The sequence below is a fragment of the Acanthopagrus latus genome, chromosome 3, assembly GCF_904848185.1.
Source record: "Acanthopagrus latus isolate v.2019 chromosome 3, fAcaLat1.1, whole genome shotgun sequence".
Taxonomy (NCBI): Eukaryota; Metazoa; Chordata; class Actinopteri; order Spariformes; family Sparidae; genus Acanthopagrus; species Acanthopagrus latus.
Window position 1 is genome coordinate 5889683 of NC_051041.1, and position 16468 is coordinate 5906150.

At 43.7% G+C, this 16468-nt stretch overlaps 1 protein-coding gene and 1 long non-coding RNA gene across 3 annotated transcripts; one reads left to right on the plus strand and one right to left on the minus strand.

The window, feature by feature from the left end:
* Positions 1-542: 542 nt before the first annotated feature.
* On the minus strand, positions 543-16188 carry tmem170b (transmembrane protein 170B). Of its 2 annotated transcripts, XM_037093065.1 has the most exons (4): positions 15975-16188; positions 15383-15880; positions 7066-7236; positions 543-5138 (listed from the first exon to the last, which is right to left on the minus strand). In XM_037093065.1, the coding sequence occupies exons 2-4, from the start codon at positions 15558-15560 to the stop codon at positions 5008-5010; spliced, it is 480 nt and encodes a 159-aa protein (XP_036948960.1). In that variant the 5' UTR covers positions 15561-15880; positions 15975-16188; the 3' UTR covers positions 543-5007. The 2 variants fall into 2 exon arrangements, with proteins under 2 accessions (XP_036948960.1, XP_036948958.1); XM_037093063.1 differs by having other exon boundaries at positions 15383-16188.
* On the plus strand, positions 5246-15235 carry LOC119016808. The gene is made up of 4 exons (XR_005074258.1): positions 5246-6206; positions 7665-7902; positions 9031-9157; positions 9270-15235. It is a non-coding gene; the product is annotated as an uncharacterized LOC119016808 (long non-coding RNA).
* Positions 16189-16468: the final 280 nt, after the last annotated feature.

Sequence of the window (16468 nt, forward strand, 5' to 3'; positions counted from 1 at the left end):
CAACGACCTGACATTGCGATGTCGCTTGACTCCTGATGAAGAAATGCCTCCAGAAAATAAACAAAGTCAGAGTAGGTTAACAACCGTCCTGCCCTCAAATGTGTGTAGGAGAGGCTCCTGTTGTGATCACAGTCTCATCACTGGAGAAATCGGTCGGTCATGCCTTCCTTGATCACAATATTATCCATGTCACTCATTTTGAGGAAGGTTGAGGGTCTCTCTCTCCAGTGTGTTCTTTCATTTTGCAGAAAGTAAAAAGTAACTCAAAACTGTATTTAATTACAACACACGTAGATAATTTCCATCACACTGGCACAGAATTCGGACTCCTGAATCAACACTCGTCAACTTTAAATAAAAGCAGACCCTCCAGCTCCTTCCAACAATTATCTGAAATAACTCAAATGTCTCTGCTGAATGTGAACTTCTGAACTTTTTCTGGAGTTTAACAAAACCCTGGAGAACTTTTTCTGTCTTTAACTCGAAGCAACGACTGGAAACATGAAGGAGGTGAGCGGACAAACCAGAAACTGAAGACAGAGTGTTTTATACTGCAAAAGATTTTTTATTTCAACTGACAGTTGAGTATGTACAGGAGAAGAGTTTGTACATAAATAGGCAATAGTTATAAATATCAGCGGCTCGGCTGGTACAAAATTAAAAAAGAACATATTGTACAGTATCTACATGTGCCACTTTGGGTTTTTTTTGTTTTGTTTTGTTTTTGTTTTTTTTACAACATTGTCTCTTGTTGGATTGTCCATATCGTCCCATTCACACGTTGTCTTGAGCTGCGCTGCACATGCGGGTTGCAGCGGGTACACAGTATGTGTCCGGGGGGAGAATCTGTGGCATTTTGGGACGACAGTAGACTGAATGGGGGGGGGGGGCAGCTTTTTAACTTAAAAGCCTGTGAAAAGAGACAAGATTACTGAGCTGAGCGTCTCGCTGCGATGTGCGATGGCATTTTTGGAGGGGATTATTAGCTGCTGGGTGTCTCCTTAAGATATTGCAGCACACACACACGCACACACACACACATACAGGATCACACAGCCAGCTGAATCACAGAAAAAAAAGAAAAAACAATATTCATCAGGAGCGATCATGGCACTGAGTGTGAATCCTCCGACTGTGTGAATATCAAAATACTATCCAGTGGTTAGTTTGTTGGTTACAACCTATATACAGCTCAGGATGTACAGTAAGTGCACTCATCTAGCAACTTCAAAATAATTTTTAAAAAAAAGGTCTCTGACATGTTACGTAAGACGTCTGCTCAGCGAGCTGCTCCTCTGTCCCTTACAATTAGGCCCCTCGACCCTTTTTCTGAAGCTTCGGGGGTCGGCTGAAGAATGCGAACAACCCCGGCTAATGAGAGAAAAATAAAAATCCACATCCTGTTTCTACTACTCGACACCGAACACGACGACACTCACAGGTCTCCTACACACACACACACGCACACACACGAAACGTGCAGAAACTGCCCCTGCGAACAGCTTCACAGAGATATCATTGCTTTGACAGCAGGTGAGTCATCAGCAGCAACTCACATTTGGTCCCTGAAATTGAGCGAAAAAACATTCAAACGGGCGACATGTGGACGATGTGCAGAGCGCTGACAGAGGGATTCAGGTGATTTATCTCTGATTTTACAGATTTGTTTTGTGGGGGGGGTTCAGGTGTAGAAATTTCTGTATCAAAACACTCCACAATCATTTCAGGCATTCAGTCTCATGCTGCCGCTTCATTTCTGTGCAACATCGCCCTCTGGTGCGCTCAGCCGGTACTGAAGGTGAGCCACATCGATTACATAACTCCTATAAATACACTGTTTACCTTTAGAGCCACAGAACCACACACCTAACGACACAAACAAACATCAGTTACTTCTGTTAGATTCATATCAGCTGTGGGGTTTGGGGTTTTTTTTGGGGGTGCCAATGTGCAAATGTTTCTAAAACTAAATGAAAATTAATAAATCGGGGCTGCGATGTCGATCAAAATGAGACAAACGTGTTAAATAAAGCTAGAATGTGAGCGGTACTTTGGCATTTCAAGCTCTCACCCTGCACAAGACAATCTGTTTGAATTTCAGGAGGACTTAAGGGCCAAGTACTGAGTGTTAAAACCTAAATAAAACCAGTGTTTCTACAATTCTTTAAAGGGGAAGTTCATCCAAAAATGAAAGGTCAGGCATTACCAACAGTACTCACCCTCATGCTGATGGAAATTCAGGGGAAAGTTGCATCGTCCACAAAACATTTCTGGAGCTTCACAGCGAAACAGAGCTGCAGCGTCCTCCTAAACAACTGAAGTAGATGGAGTGAAGCAGTGTAACCCAAGTCTCCTGAAGCTCTGAGATCCAAAATTGATCTGAAGAGACTTTATTCACACTTTCAGGTGGGATGCATGCTCACACTTTTAGCTTAGCAGCTACAGAGAAGATCTCGGCAAATAAAAAAAAAAATGTATATTGCGTCTTATCAATTAAATTTGGGATCTCAGGGCCTCTGGAGACTTGGATTAAGCCCGACAAGCAGTATGGAGCATCTTTAAGTTTTCTTTTCAGTTGTAACCTACGCTTTAACAGAAGTCCCTGACTAGCTCAGTTGTTTAGATGAATGCTGCAACACTGTTTTGCTGTGAAGCTTCAGAAATATCTTGTGGACTAAGAAACGTCCCCTGACTTTCAATCAGCGATGAGAGTAGGTCAATAAAGCTCAAACTTTCATTTTTTGGGTGAACTCGTCCTTTAACAGTCTCAGTTAAGAACAGTAAACCAGTTTGAGTGAAATCAGTAGTCATCACATTTCTTCACAGACGATCTTTTACAGTTTGATTCACCAGAACAAGAAGATCGGCGTCTCGTATCGCTGACCTCTGTGTTACATACAGTGAACACTGGAGTGGTAGTTTCATCGCACACTGTGCTAAAACAAGGCAGATTAATCTCAGTGCAATATGCAAAGATAAACTTAAGGAACATGGGTTGATAAAGGAAACAAAAGAAAAAGAGGGAGCCATAGAAGAATGGCTGTCTGAGCAGCAGAATCTGTCTGGATGTCTTTCCACAGGGGAAGTGTCGCGGTGCAGACGATGTTAGGAACACTACGGCGGGCCGAGGAAGGCTGGATTCCAACATTATTACAGGAAGTCTGCACCAGGACTCACAGACACACAGTTTGTCTGAGTATGTATCAGAGCTGACTCTCGAGCAGCACAACAACCCTTTTTTTTTTTTATAACCACAGTGTCTTTCTTTAAAACCTGAACGAGAGGAACTCCGGCACGAACCGGATCTGGATCAAAGCTGCTCAACGCAAAACTGAAACACGTGTCAGGGCTCGTCCAGCTCTCATGTCTGTATGTGTAACATGAAGCTGGAAGCAGAGACGGTTAGCTTAGCTTAGCATAAAGACTGGAAACTCCACTGACTGGCCACTCTAATGCTCATTGATTGACATGTTATAGCTAAAATCAAGTGTAAAAATGAGAACTTAATAAATACATTTTTCACAACCAAAGACCAAACCAAAAAACATTTTTGACATCTCAAGGTGAGTCAAAAACTGTCCCAAAATCAAAATGTTGTTTCTTTACTTGGTCATTCTCATCAAAAGCTGTTAGTTTAATGTATTTTAACTTCTAAACTGTACGCAGCTGGAGTATTTCAGGACACTCATTTAGTGCGAACATTTCTCCAAACAGAAAATTTCTGTCCTGCTGTGTGTTTAGCTCTGTTAGCTGCACGCTCAGGTAGCCAAGCTAACAGCTAACAGCTCACTAGCTCTTCTCCTGCTGATTTTAATTGTTCTCTATGTAGCATCATCAGGGGGCGGCGAGTTAGTCAGCCAGTGATAGTAACTATAGTAACAGCATAAGAAGTCGCACTTTGCTGGAGTCAGCGCTGGTTTCAGTTTGCTGTTGTGACAGTGATTAGTGATGGGTCGCTCTATACATCTATATCACATTTAGTATTAGCATCAGGCCCTGTTCTGAGGTGCTAAGACGACAATGTGTTACTTATAGACAGAGCCAGGCCAACTTTTTCACCTTGTTGCCAGTCTTTATGCTAAGCTAATCTAACCGTCTCCTGCCTGTAGCTTCACATTCACCGATCAGACATGAGAGTGGCATCTTCTCATTTCACTCTCAGCAAGAAATCCAATAAACATACTTCACGGCGTATCAAAATATTCCTTTAACTCCACTCAGAGTTCTTGTTGGCACTCGACGGATCAATATTTCAACAAGACGAACCAAATGAAGCTGATGCTGGTTTTCTCCTCCACTTCTACTGATTCCACACCTCTCCGGCTCACAAAGAGCGACGCCGACGTTTACAAAGTGCAAAACTTGCTGCAAAGTTGCATCTCGCTCGTGAGTTGGCTGATGCAGCTCTGAAACATTTCAGGAACAGGAATGATGATGATGATGATGATAATCTGGAGGTGAGGCTGATGTTTAACACTGAAGAACAGCGTTTTTTTGCTGATGAACACTGTTTTGGGGTCTTCACTCCCTCAAACACCCCTCACTGCTCGACTTTTTGTTCTGTCGCTGATCATCAGATCATCATCAGAAGAAAACAGGGGTTTATTTTTCCCCCCTACAAGTGCAACGGAAAGCCTTCAGAGTCAGTGGCCACAAAGGCATCTGGGTGTCCCAGAGAAGGCTGTTGGCACGAAACAGTGATGTTACTCTGGAAACACCCCCAAACATGGCTTTCGTGTCCAGAGGCTGAGGATGGCGCCGTCTCCGCCTGGTGCCGCTCTCCGACACAAAGACAGGCCGGTCTGCATTGAGTTCCCTCTGGACTGCGGTGTGATTGTGGCAGTAACAGAGCAGAGACACCGGGGGGCGCTCTCTCCTGCATCCAGCCTCAAAGGTCCAGAGCATTTCCCGCCTCCTCTGCCCTCCACAAATGATGAGCTCGACAGTCTCGTTCGCTCTCAGCGTCTGTCCTTCAGCTCGTCCAGGGTTTTTCCTTTTTTTTTTCCTTCACAGGGTGGCGAGGATGCGTGAGAAGGAGATGATGACGGAGAGGGTGGTCTGGCCCACGCCGAACACCAGAGCCTCCAGCGGTGCCATGTCCTTCCCTGCCACCCGGTACACCCCCGCCACCGCCGCGCCTGAGGGGGAGAAAACACACATCGGCGGCGTTAACACACACAGCGAGTAAACAGATGGGCGGGCGCACAAACACAGCTGTCTGTCACGGCCTGTCACCGTTACCACAGAGCGTCCATTCACGACCGGGAGCACAGAGGACAAATACGTCCACCATCCATCTTTTCCATCCATCCATCCATACATCCATCGGAGCGAGATTCACGCCGGGTTCCGAGTTTTTTTTCTGTTTGTGTGGGAATATTTATCAAAACATGGCGGAGCGGTGATGTGAGGCTCGACACACGGCCACACACTGTGTTGACTCGCCGCCCTTCCCACAACTGTTCGTCACGCTCGTCCTCACAATATGATGCTCGTTGTCAAGGCAACTGACGGTGACACAGAGGAACTTTTTATGAATTTCTTATCCTGAAAACAGACTTTGGTTCAAAACTAAACAAAACAGAGAGATGCAGCTGGATTTAAAGACCCTGAATAGTAATGATTATGAGGTCTGATGAGAACAAACTATTTTACAACATATTTTCAGCAGTTTTTGTTATTCATTTGGCATCAGAGATTTATTTCCTTTTCTGTCTGGGCTCTTTTTATCGGTTTGAAGTCGGTGTTGGAAAAAGGTGACGCTGACCTCAGTTAAACAGATCAGCCAGATTTTTGCCTGTTGATTAAAAAACAGAGCCGTGATTTTGAGTTGTGTCTCGTTCAGTTCTGGTTACTTGAGATTTGAAACTAGGCACTCTGGGGTATTTAAAGAGTGATGTTTCTCCTCTGAACACCACCTGACCTTTCCCTCACCTCTGCTCGGCTGAGACTGTTGTTCTGTCCTGCCACAGGGTGGTGTACACAGGGAGGGTGGAGGGTGTGTGCTCACAGTCAATAGTCTGCTCTCCCCCTGATTGCTTCGCATTAATAATAAAGTGTCTTTCTATTTCACAGGGGGGGTCGGCTCGGATCGACGATGGAGAGTGATTAATTCTGAGTGCCCTGCAGAGCTGCCGCCCGGCGCTCAGATAGATTGAGGTCTATTTACACATCCTGTGATCGCACTGTGCTGCTGTGAGCTGAAGGTAATGACAGACAAAGCACGGCTTGGATAATATCTGGTGCATCTGCGTAGAGGTGTAGTAAATAACAGTAAAAATATGAACCGAGAGCACAGGCAGAACATCAGATACATACAGATGAAGCTACAACTGGGAGATCAATACATTCAGTCTGTGTGCGATAATTCAATCTCATAAGTATCATTTTATATAATTTCTTACATTTACACTATTATATGTAGAGTATATCAATACAAGAGAAATGTTCTTATTGTCCTCATCATTATCTATATTTACAGCCATAATGGCCCGTTCACCACATATAGGAATCTGGGAATTGGACATTTAGATTAAACCTCTTGAAACAGCAACAAAAACGATTGTTTTAATCATCAGTTAATCTGCTGATTAGATCCTATATTAGTTGATTAATGATTTTGTCAATAAAATGTCCACCCCAGAGTCTCAATATCCAAGGTGATGTCTTTAAATGTCTTGTTTAGTACGTCCAAACCCAAAGAATATTCAGTGTTCAATGACATAAAACAATCCCCGTATTTGAGGGGGTGAAAACAGCATTTTTGCCACTCAACATTTTTCAAAATTGAGGTCTAAGTTGAAGCTCTTTGTGCTTCATAAACAAAACACAAAAACAGGAAGGTAAACAAGAAAACAGTCTAAAACCTCTCCCTCCCTCTCCGTCTGTCAATTCCTGTCTTCCTCTGTCTGACATCTCCCTCCGTCTCACTCTCCTCCTCTTCCTCCCTGTCACCTCCCGTCATCTCCCTGCTCGACTGAACGCTGCCGAGGTCAGTCTAAAAAGAGAACTGATGGAAGGAAAAAAAAAAAAAAAAAAGAGAGAAACAGAAGTTATTGGACTTACTGGTGATGACGCCCCCGGAGAGGGAGGCCAGGAAACCCACGCTGACCAGCACCAGGGTGATGAGGCGGCCCCTCTTGTGGCGCTGCAGCATGACCAACATGAGCAGCCCCACGGCCCCGTGGACGAAGAGCGAGGAGAAGAGACACCAGAGGAACACCCAGTACCACATCTCTGACAGGGAGACACAACACAGCGCAGGTTTGATCAGATACGACCCGACAACGACCAAACAATCCGACTGCTTTCACAAACGTCTGCCTCAAAACATCCGCTTAGATTTATTCATCGGGGGTAAAATATTCACTTTAAGAAACGCTGCAATGATTTGTCACATGATGGAGGCATTGTGGGAAATGTAGGATCCGGTGCAAAGTGAGGACACCTTAACCCCGACGCCCTGCTGCTTCTGTTTATTCAATCTGTCTCTCACGACTTCATGTTTAGTGTGATGCTAAGTCACTGTGGCGGCCTTTAAGCAAAGATGGAGTGAAAATGAATCGATCCCGCAGGATTTTTTCGACATGGTGAGAGGTGAGATAGATGCTCTCTGTGCCTCGACAGGTAAACACACAACGTCCTTGTCATGTGCACATTCTCAGGTTTCACCGCTCAGACAGAAACGCTGGCTCGCTTTGTCGGCCACCGGCTGATTTCCTGATGCAGCTGAAAGATTTACACATAGCAGAGCTCGTTCGAGAGCGTATCGCAGCCACAGATCAGGATGAACGGACACTCTCGGCCCTGCACACGTCTGCGAGGGAGGATTTCAATCTGCGGCTGCCACGGTCACAGTCAGGGCTCATGGAGGAGGCAGCCGACCGCGGTAATGGACCTGAGGTGAGATGTAACAAACTGCGCCAATGTGAGACTTTAAGATGAGCTGCTGCAAGCGAGATGTTAAGCAGTAAATGGAATAAATGGTCTGAAACAATAGCCTTCAGCTGGACTGCAAATGAAGGATTCAACATCGTGAATCTGTAATCACAGTTTTTCACTTCTTATTCTGAATTAAAAAGGATAACTTGTTTAATTCCTAAACTGACAACATTGATCTTAGTACACACTGAGCTCCACTAAACACAAGAGTGAACGCTGAGAAGATACTTTAGAGACCTCAGCCGGGATCAGACCCTTCTGCCTTAACCATTGATTTCATGACAAGAAAGAAAAAGCAGAAATTAATAGCCAAGTAGTGAGTTTTTTTTTTATTTTTTTTTTATTTTTGAGAAAAATAAAAAAAAAACAAAAGGTAATTTTATAGCTCCTTAAAGTTCCCATGAGATGACTGGCGGCCTTTTTATTTCCATCAGCACAGTTTCTTGTTTCCTGTAAAACAGACAGCCGGGGAAGGACTAATCAATAGCTACCCAAAGACAACCGTTACTTAAACACTAATTGTTTTTCATCAATAGCAGCAGAGATGTGTGAACACATTGTCTGTTTAAATTAATTTAGAACTAGTAAGCACAGTGTTCTCAAGACTCCCTCATCAATCATGTGATTTTAAGAGTTGTCTTGTGACAAGAAATGTAAAAAAAAAAAAAAAAAGAAAAAAAGAAAAACTTTGCTACAACAATTCCTCACCCTTTCTTGTAAAATCAGGATTGAAAGCAATAAATCAAGTTGTTTCTTTCTGTTCCTTTCCTAAAACTATCTCCAAAGGCCTGTGTGGTCCAAAGCTCAACACCAATTCTTCTCTGGTGCTTTGAGCACAAAAGTCTGGCCCACTAGATGCACGGCTAACCGAGCTAGGTAACAGCAGCAGTTAGCTGTTACTGTGGTGATATGCTGCCTGCTTGTTGTTTGGAATATGATTTAATCAGTTTTAAGAACACCACCTATTTTTGTTATTAGGCCTGACGCTGGTGTACAGGTGAGATATACAGACATTTAAACATTGATTTTGACTTCACTGAACCCTAAATGTGAATATTTTCTGATTTCTTTGCGTTTCTTTCGTTGCAGACAAATCCTGACATTTGAGGACATGATCTTTCACCATTTTATGACATTTTACAGACCAAACGACTTATTGATTAACCGAAAAGATAATCAGCAGAAGATGACACAACTCATTAGTTGCACTCCGGAAGTAAATGTCTTTTTATGAGCTCAGCCAAATCAGATGTCAACACATTTCAAAATCTCTCTCATCCTCTTCATCCTCCTCTCCCTCCCTTTCTTCCTCTCTATCTGACAAACAGGTTTTACATAAAGAGCTGTGGCCTCCTCGCACTTCACCAGCGAGGGGCCTCGCTGCGAACCACTGGCACCGTGGGAGCAAAGAGAAGCCAGCTGGCTGTGAGATTATTCAGGAAGAAAAGCGATCGACTGAGGAGGAAAGGGGGGCGTCCAGCTCGGATAAGAACGACCGACCCAAAGCGCAGGAATGTTGTGTAAAAGCCCAAAGCCTGTTTTGTTTGGATGATGAGATGTAAACAGGAATCGTGACATTGCTGTGTGGTGTAAACATCTGAAGAAAGAGAATTTCTCAAGCCCAGCGGGAGCGCTTTAACATATTCATCCGACCTTGTTGTTTCACGGTCGACCGAGCGCCTACTTCTGTGTATTGATCCGGCGATCGGCTGCCGAGCCGGGCGGAGAGCGACGTGATGGAGCAGCAACACAGCGTCTCTTTGTCCTGCACGACTTGATCGTGTGTCCAATCAAACTGCTGCTGGTCTACAACCATCAACATCCGAGTGATGCGATGGAAGAGTCAGATAGATGGAGAGAGGAAGGAGAAGACAGAGCTGCTAATGACGCTCCTCCGTCCTCTAGCCCGTGACCCAGAAATCGATGGAGGTCCTCCATCATTAAGGATGTTACGATAGCTTAAATGAGTCCAAGGAGACGAGGAAAGAGAATATTGCAACATCACTTCATATCGTTTGGATCATAATTACAAGCAGCCGAGTGGAAAAAACTCCACATCAGCTTCCGACTCATGAATTTGAGTCAGAGGTATCAGGAATAGCTACCTTGAAAGGGGCTGTACATAGTATATTTATTAAAATCGGCCTATCTGCATCGTCGTATATGTTGTCGGATATGATATTTTACACAATGTTTTGCAGAAAAAGATTGGAGGGGTATTGTATATGGAATTCTACTGGAACAATATTGGTATCAATACCTCAATAAATCCTACATCCAATCATTTGAAATGTTCCATAGAAATCTCTGTCGTGAGCAAGGATGTCCTAAGTTGTGACTGACGTCAGCGAGGAGCCATGTGAGCCAAATGGAAAGCACCCAGAGACGTCACTCCCGTCTCCATTAGGGTCCATCACTGAGTCCCGGTTGCACAGGCCGGGCATCTGTCGCCCAACATAAGCCTGCAAGGATTAACACAATACTCAACATAGGAGCATGTCGGGCCACAGGAGGACATGCCCCGCAAAACTACACCGCCCTAATGTCCCGAGAACAGCACGACTGGCACCCTGAGCACCAGCGGTGGAGAGCAGTCTGAGTATTTCTATTTAAAGCATCTTTTATACTTTTTACTTCACTCCATTTATGTGATAGGTAAAGCTACTTGGAACCTTTCAGATTAAGATTTCGCATAAAACCACATCTGTTTATAAACTGACGCTTCTGAATTGAGTCGTACAATAAGTTAGTGTCGTAAAAACTGCGTGCTAGTTGAAGTATAACCTGTAGGAAAAAAACATTTCAGACTTTATTTTGGAGGAAAGTCACTGAAGTTTTTAAGCATTTTTATGAATAATCTTAATTAGATTTGACTGGTCAATCTATTCATGCATATTTTTACTCATACTTTTATGTCCCGGTGACCACTGGAAGTGAACTTATGGCTCTCTCCCAGTTCATTTAGATCGGGGCCCGGTCCTTTTAAGCCCAAAATAACTGCCTGGGGGCTTTGCCAAAATGGCTGCAGAGTGCCAAGATTTGCCTGAGAGGACTTTGACCGGCCAAAAAAATTGATAGAATTCAGATGTGATTCATTATTAGGAGTTCCACTAAAGGTCCTGGTCCCTCCATGCATCCAGTGGCCCAGAAGGGGAGAGCTGATGTTTACACCACTAGCACAGGAATGTTGGACTGGGTCAGGCTGTGGTGTAGCTGGTTAGCATGCCAACTTATTCAGGTATCTACATAACACACAGGTGTCATGCCATCAAAACTTGCATTTCTTCACATTCTGTTGATGTCTTACATACATCACCTTTGACCATCTAATAATGGTTAAATACTATTTAAACTTAGATTTTGATTGCAGGACTTCAAGTATTATTACATTGTGATATTTGTACTTTACTTACAAGGTGAAATATTTAAAACAATTTGTTTAAATATATAAGTATACTAAAAACTATAACTAAAGTTCTCAACAAAATGTGAAGAAATCTGTGTAGAAGACATCCATGCATTTTGTTGCATAGACATTTATTAAAGTTAGCATGCTACTCGCTAGCCTGTAGCCACTTTACACCTTAAGAGGAGATAGTGTGATAGTAAACAACACCAACACGGCACTCTGAGCTCCCACTCTGGACAGAATCAGCTAATATGCCCACTAACTGCACAGTTAACTGAAGTTACTAGCTAACGGTAGCTACAGTTAGCAGTAGTTAGTGGTTGCATTTTGTTTTTAGGATGAATTTGATTTACATTGTGCACATTTAAGTAAGCGATCTGAATACATCTTCTGCCTTCACTGAGCCCAACCACTGATGGCGGGGTCTGACACCCGCTGGGAACCAAATGTCAGTAAAATCTGCCTTCAGTGGATAAGAAGGTAACCGTTGCCTGCCGTGCTGTACACATTTACATGTACATGTCTTGTTTAAAGGGATTTCTGTTGCACTTCTTGATGAATTACAAGCTTGATGTAGTGTGAACAAGATTTAAATGAACAACTGGGGTGAGAAAATTGATAGGCCGAGGGTGCAGTGAAAATACACGGCTCATTATTTACTCTGGCTGATAGAAACGGCTCCTGGCAGCTCTTTTTTTTTTTTAGTTTAGCAGATGCTGGAAGCTGAGTTGGACATTTAATTTCAGGGGACAGCGGTGCAGGTGGTCACAGCCGAGAGACTGCACCTGACGGGGTGAGCGATGGTTCGACTCCAGCGCTGCTGTGTCATGTTCAGAGATATGAGAGGCCGAAACACAGTCACAGTGCGGCATTAACTTCTGCTAATCCGCAACTACGGGCCGAGGTCTTTGTCAGCACGATAGCTTTAGAGCTCGCCCGTCAACACTGGAGCGTTAAAAAAGCAGGGGGATCATGTTTTTTCAGGCGCTGTGATAAGAGGTCGGAGTTTTTTCGCATGAACTCACAGGCCACTGCAGAACATGAACAAGTCGAAGTGGCAGGAGCTCTGCAGAGGTGTTGAGTTCATCCATCAGGAGGAAGAGTGACGGATTCGTCCCAGAATATGGAGACAGAGGGATACGGCCAGCTGGTCGTGATAAAGCTGGAAGGTGACCGGGCTTCTGCGGTCAGGGTCCTTCAGCTTTGGAAATCCCTGCTTGTAGAACTGAGGCTGCTGAATCATCCTTTGAAAGTGCAGTGCGCAGGATTCAGGGGGATTGATTAGAATATATTGTTCATAATTATGTTTTCATCCTTGTATTATCGCTGGAAATTAGAATCTTTGTGTTTTCGTCACTTTAGAATGAGACTTTTTGTATCTACAAAGATTTTTTGTTTATATTATAGTTTCTCATTTATTATATTGTATTTCCTGGATTTTATTTAATTGAGGTGCTGTTCTGATATCATTTTGCCTTTCCTGTGTAACTGAAGGTGGTTCATATATAAAAGCTTATTATTACTAAAAAGGTAATTTATTGAAATGTGGACATTGTAAATCGACAGCGTACCCAAAATTTTCACTTATCCCAGTTTAAAAAAATAATAAAAATGAAGGAGCTACCAACACAATAATGACAAAAAAATATCACATCATATCTTTTTATAAAATTGTGGTGATTTTGTTGGCAAACAGCTACACATTTGCACATCCAGACACAGAGAGAGTCCTATTTGTGTAAAAAAAAAATTACTCTTTTAGCTCCATTTTTGGTCTCCACCATCTCCGAAGGGGAATATCTGACGCTTTAGCTACTAACTGCTTCATTGTGTTCACTGACTAGTTGCTAACTACTCGCTAACACAGATGTGATTTAAAACACAACTCACAAAAACAAGGAGCTAAAAGACACTAAAACAATAATGTAATGATCTAAAATGTTTCGCCTGACGTTCGGTGAACAAGATAAGTGTCATAAATACTGTGATATAAAGGTTGCATCGTTCTGTAGTTCTGTAGTGTAGAGACCAAATGTTAACATGAGTGTCACGGAAACCTGGTCAAAGATTCAGTGTGATAACTGAAGAGATCGAAATCAAAATATATCTGGACAAGCTATTATTTTGCACAGTCATTTGAAGGATCAATTCACACAAATAAAAAGAAAATATATTGTACAACTGCACAATAAATGGATTTTGAATGGCCAAGTACAATATCCACATTGCAGAAGTCGCATTTTTTAGATTCACAATCATGAAATACTGTAGTGCTCTCTAACATTGCGTATTGCAATCATATTATTTGTCCCTGCATTGTGTTAAAGTTGAGGTTCACACTGTAACACCTCTGAACATACAACCAGAACTGCCTGTTATCTAACCATGCAGACATGTTTTTATAATGCGTGACAAACCCTGTAAAGTTGACCTTTTGAATATATAAAGCTTATTTTCTACTTCTTCTGCACTCATATTTGCAAACCATAAAACAAGAAGTATGTTCCTTTTATAGTTTGCTGAAGTGAAACTGCAGCGAGCGCACAAATCATAAACAGGAAACCCATTTGTTTAAGCAACTCCCTGGGGCTGCAATGAAAAGGTCAAAGAGGTTGACATATCTAAAAACTTTACATCTGCTTCTGGACTGCATTTGTCTTGTTGTTCCCGGCTCACACGCTCTCCCCCTGACCTTATCTCGTGTCTCAGGAGGTCGTTTTTCACCTGGTTGGTGAACTGTGGGGTTGAGGGGGGGATCGGGTGGCAGCGTTTATGCACCCTGCTCTCTAAAATCCGGGCGTCAGCTGCTCGCAGCTCTCTGCCGCTTTGCTTCCGCAAAACTTCTACATGCGTTGCAGCTTCCTGCTGACTCAGTGTTATCAACTGCCTCTTTTTATGTTATCGCCTGATGTGTTTCTCAGCACAGGATGTCAGCTGCGTTTCATAAGATGGGCCTGTGCCAACTCAGCTATGACCACTCTCCGCAGGGAGGAATTCAAGAATGTCTATAATCTGGTGTTTATACGACAGAGGAGGGCTGTTGTTCCTGTGTGCATCACCCTTCTCCCCTACATTTTCTACTTAATCTCGACAAAAATGTTCTGAACAGATGGTGACAAGCACTTTCTTCTCTTAAGTTCCTGCTGAGGAAGTTCAGGCTGCCTGTAGAGGAAAAGATAAAATGCCCGCACATTGCTTTTCTAATTCCTACGTTCTTTTTTTTTCATTTCACATGAACTTGATGACCCTACATCTTGTTCTCGAAGCTCTTTAACATGGATCTGTGTGTGTGTTCATGTGCTCTGTCAATCACGTCCATATGCCTATACTATACTGTCATCTGTATCAACACCTGACACATCAGCTATCAACCCATCATGATGCTCCAACCGCACATTTACAGCTTAATTGCACATCTTCATTGACGCTGTTTTATCGCCTGGCCCCCACCATTCAAGACTCCATAAGCAAAATCATGGATTTTACTTCAACCTCAATATTCACAGAGTCTAGACCATCCCAGTCATCCTGCCCAGAGTGGATGATACTGGCTCTAATTGCCCCTTCATCGGGCTACTGGACTGCAAGACAAAGGGAGGAGGAGGAGGAAGAGGAAGAGGAGGAGGAGGAGGAGGAGAGGGCGGTGAGGGGGAGCATTTACTACACAATCAAGGCGCATTCACGCAGCAGAAAGATTAATTAGCCGCATGTTGTGATTATTTTCATGTCGTCCACTGACTCCGCACGCGTGGAAAGAGGAGTGGCAATTTTTCTTGTGGCCCAGCCGGTGCTCAGCAGCTGGAGGCTGGGTGGGTGGCTGGGTGGGGAGGGGGGCGAGGTGGTACAGATGCCCTGTTTAAACGGGAGCAGCTCTGCCCTTTTTCTGCTGAGGATGAACATCACATTTAGTAGGTTTGTTCGGCGCGTTTAAAATGCCATAAACCGCACAGTGCACCCTGGTGATGATGGTGATGGTGACGGCTTCAGTGTGGATAAAATGAAAAACATGAAAGCAACATTCATACCGCATACCTGTGAAGTGCTGCAGCGTCGTGCCGTGCGCCCAAAGGCTCAGCACTTGCTGCACCGACAGATTAACAGAATAATCCCGGTTCGTTGTCATGTTTCTGCCGCCGCTGCCGCCGCCGCCGCCGCCCGGGTTCGCACCCCTCTTTATCGAATAGCTGTACTTGGCTTTAGACGAAGGCATGGAGGAGACCGGGGTGGCATGGGATGTGAGGCGGCTCTCCCCGGCGCGGCTCGCCTCTACCGGTGCCTCTGCTTCGGCTTGACGTCCGTCTCCGCTCCGGGAAGGGAAGGGCCGCTGGCTGGTCGGTTCATCCTCGGTGGTGTCGGTGGTGGCTGTGTGGAGGCCATGATGGGGATGGCAGAGGGAGCGCAGGCAGGCGGACACACGCTCGGCTCGTCCTACATCAGCTAGCCCTGCTACATAACCCTTAAAGGGCCAGGCACCCGCTCCGTGAGGGGGGGTCTACGGTGTACGTCGACGCATCTCTCCGGGGGACGATGCTTCATGAATGGGGGACAAAAAGGGAGGAGAGCCGTAGTTATAGGTCCACGCAGGAGAGCGGCGTTTGCGCAAAAAAAGTAAAATAATTCTTACGTAGCAACGTAATTTCGGCAAATACCGTCGACGTGAGCCTACAAATCAACACACTGTTATTTTAATCATAGACTTTAACTAACTCAAATAACATGAAAACATTTGACTGTATTATTTTACTGCCAATGGACTAGCTGCCAAACAGGGTGGTTGCTAAGCAACACACAAGAACCGTTAGCTTCAGTGTGGTTGCTAGCTTGTTAGCGCAGATGATGCAAACAGAACTAACGTTAACTATGGAAATAAATAAATGCGTCTTTAAATAAGATAAATAGTAACACTTTATAATATACATAATTAATAAATGGTAAAATTATAGTGAATTAAAATTTAGTTGATAGTTATTTGACTTGTTAAATGATAATATGTTGCAAACCAGTTATTCAGCAATTAACATCAGTTGCAACATCACAACAAACATGCTTATAGCTATTCATTGTCTGTTAACAGTGTTGTGATATAATATTGTCATATGACAACATTTTTATGTAGAG

Coding starts and splice junctions, on each gene's coding strand:
- tmem170b (XM_037093065.1), bottom strand. CDS start 15,560: ATGCCTTCGTCTAAAGCCAAGTACAGCTATTCGATAAAGAGGGGTGCG. Junction 7,237..15,382: donor GACGCTGCAGCACTTCACAG/GTATGCGGTATG, acceptor TCTCCCTGTCAG/AGATGTGGTACTGGGTGTTC. Junction 5,139..7,065: donor CTCCGGGGGCGTCATCACCA/GTAAGTCCAATA, acceptor TCTCCCCCTCAG/GCGCGGCGGTGGCGGGGGTG.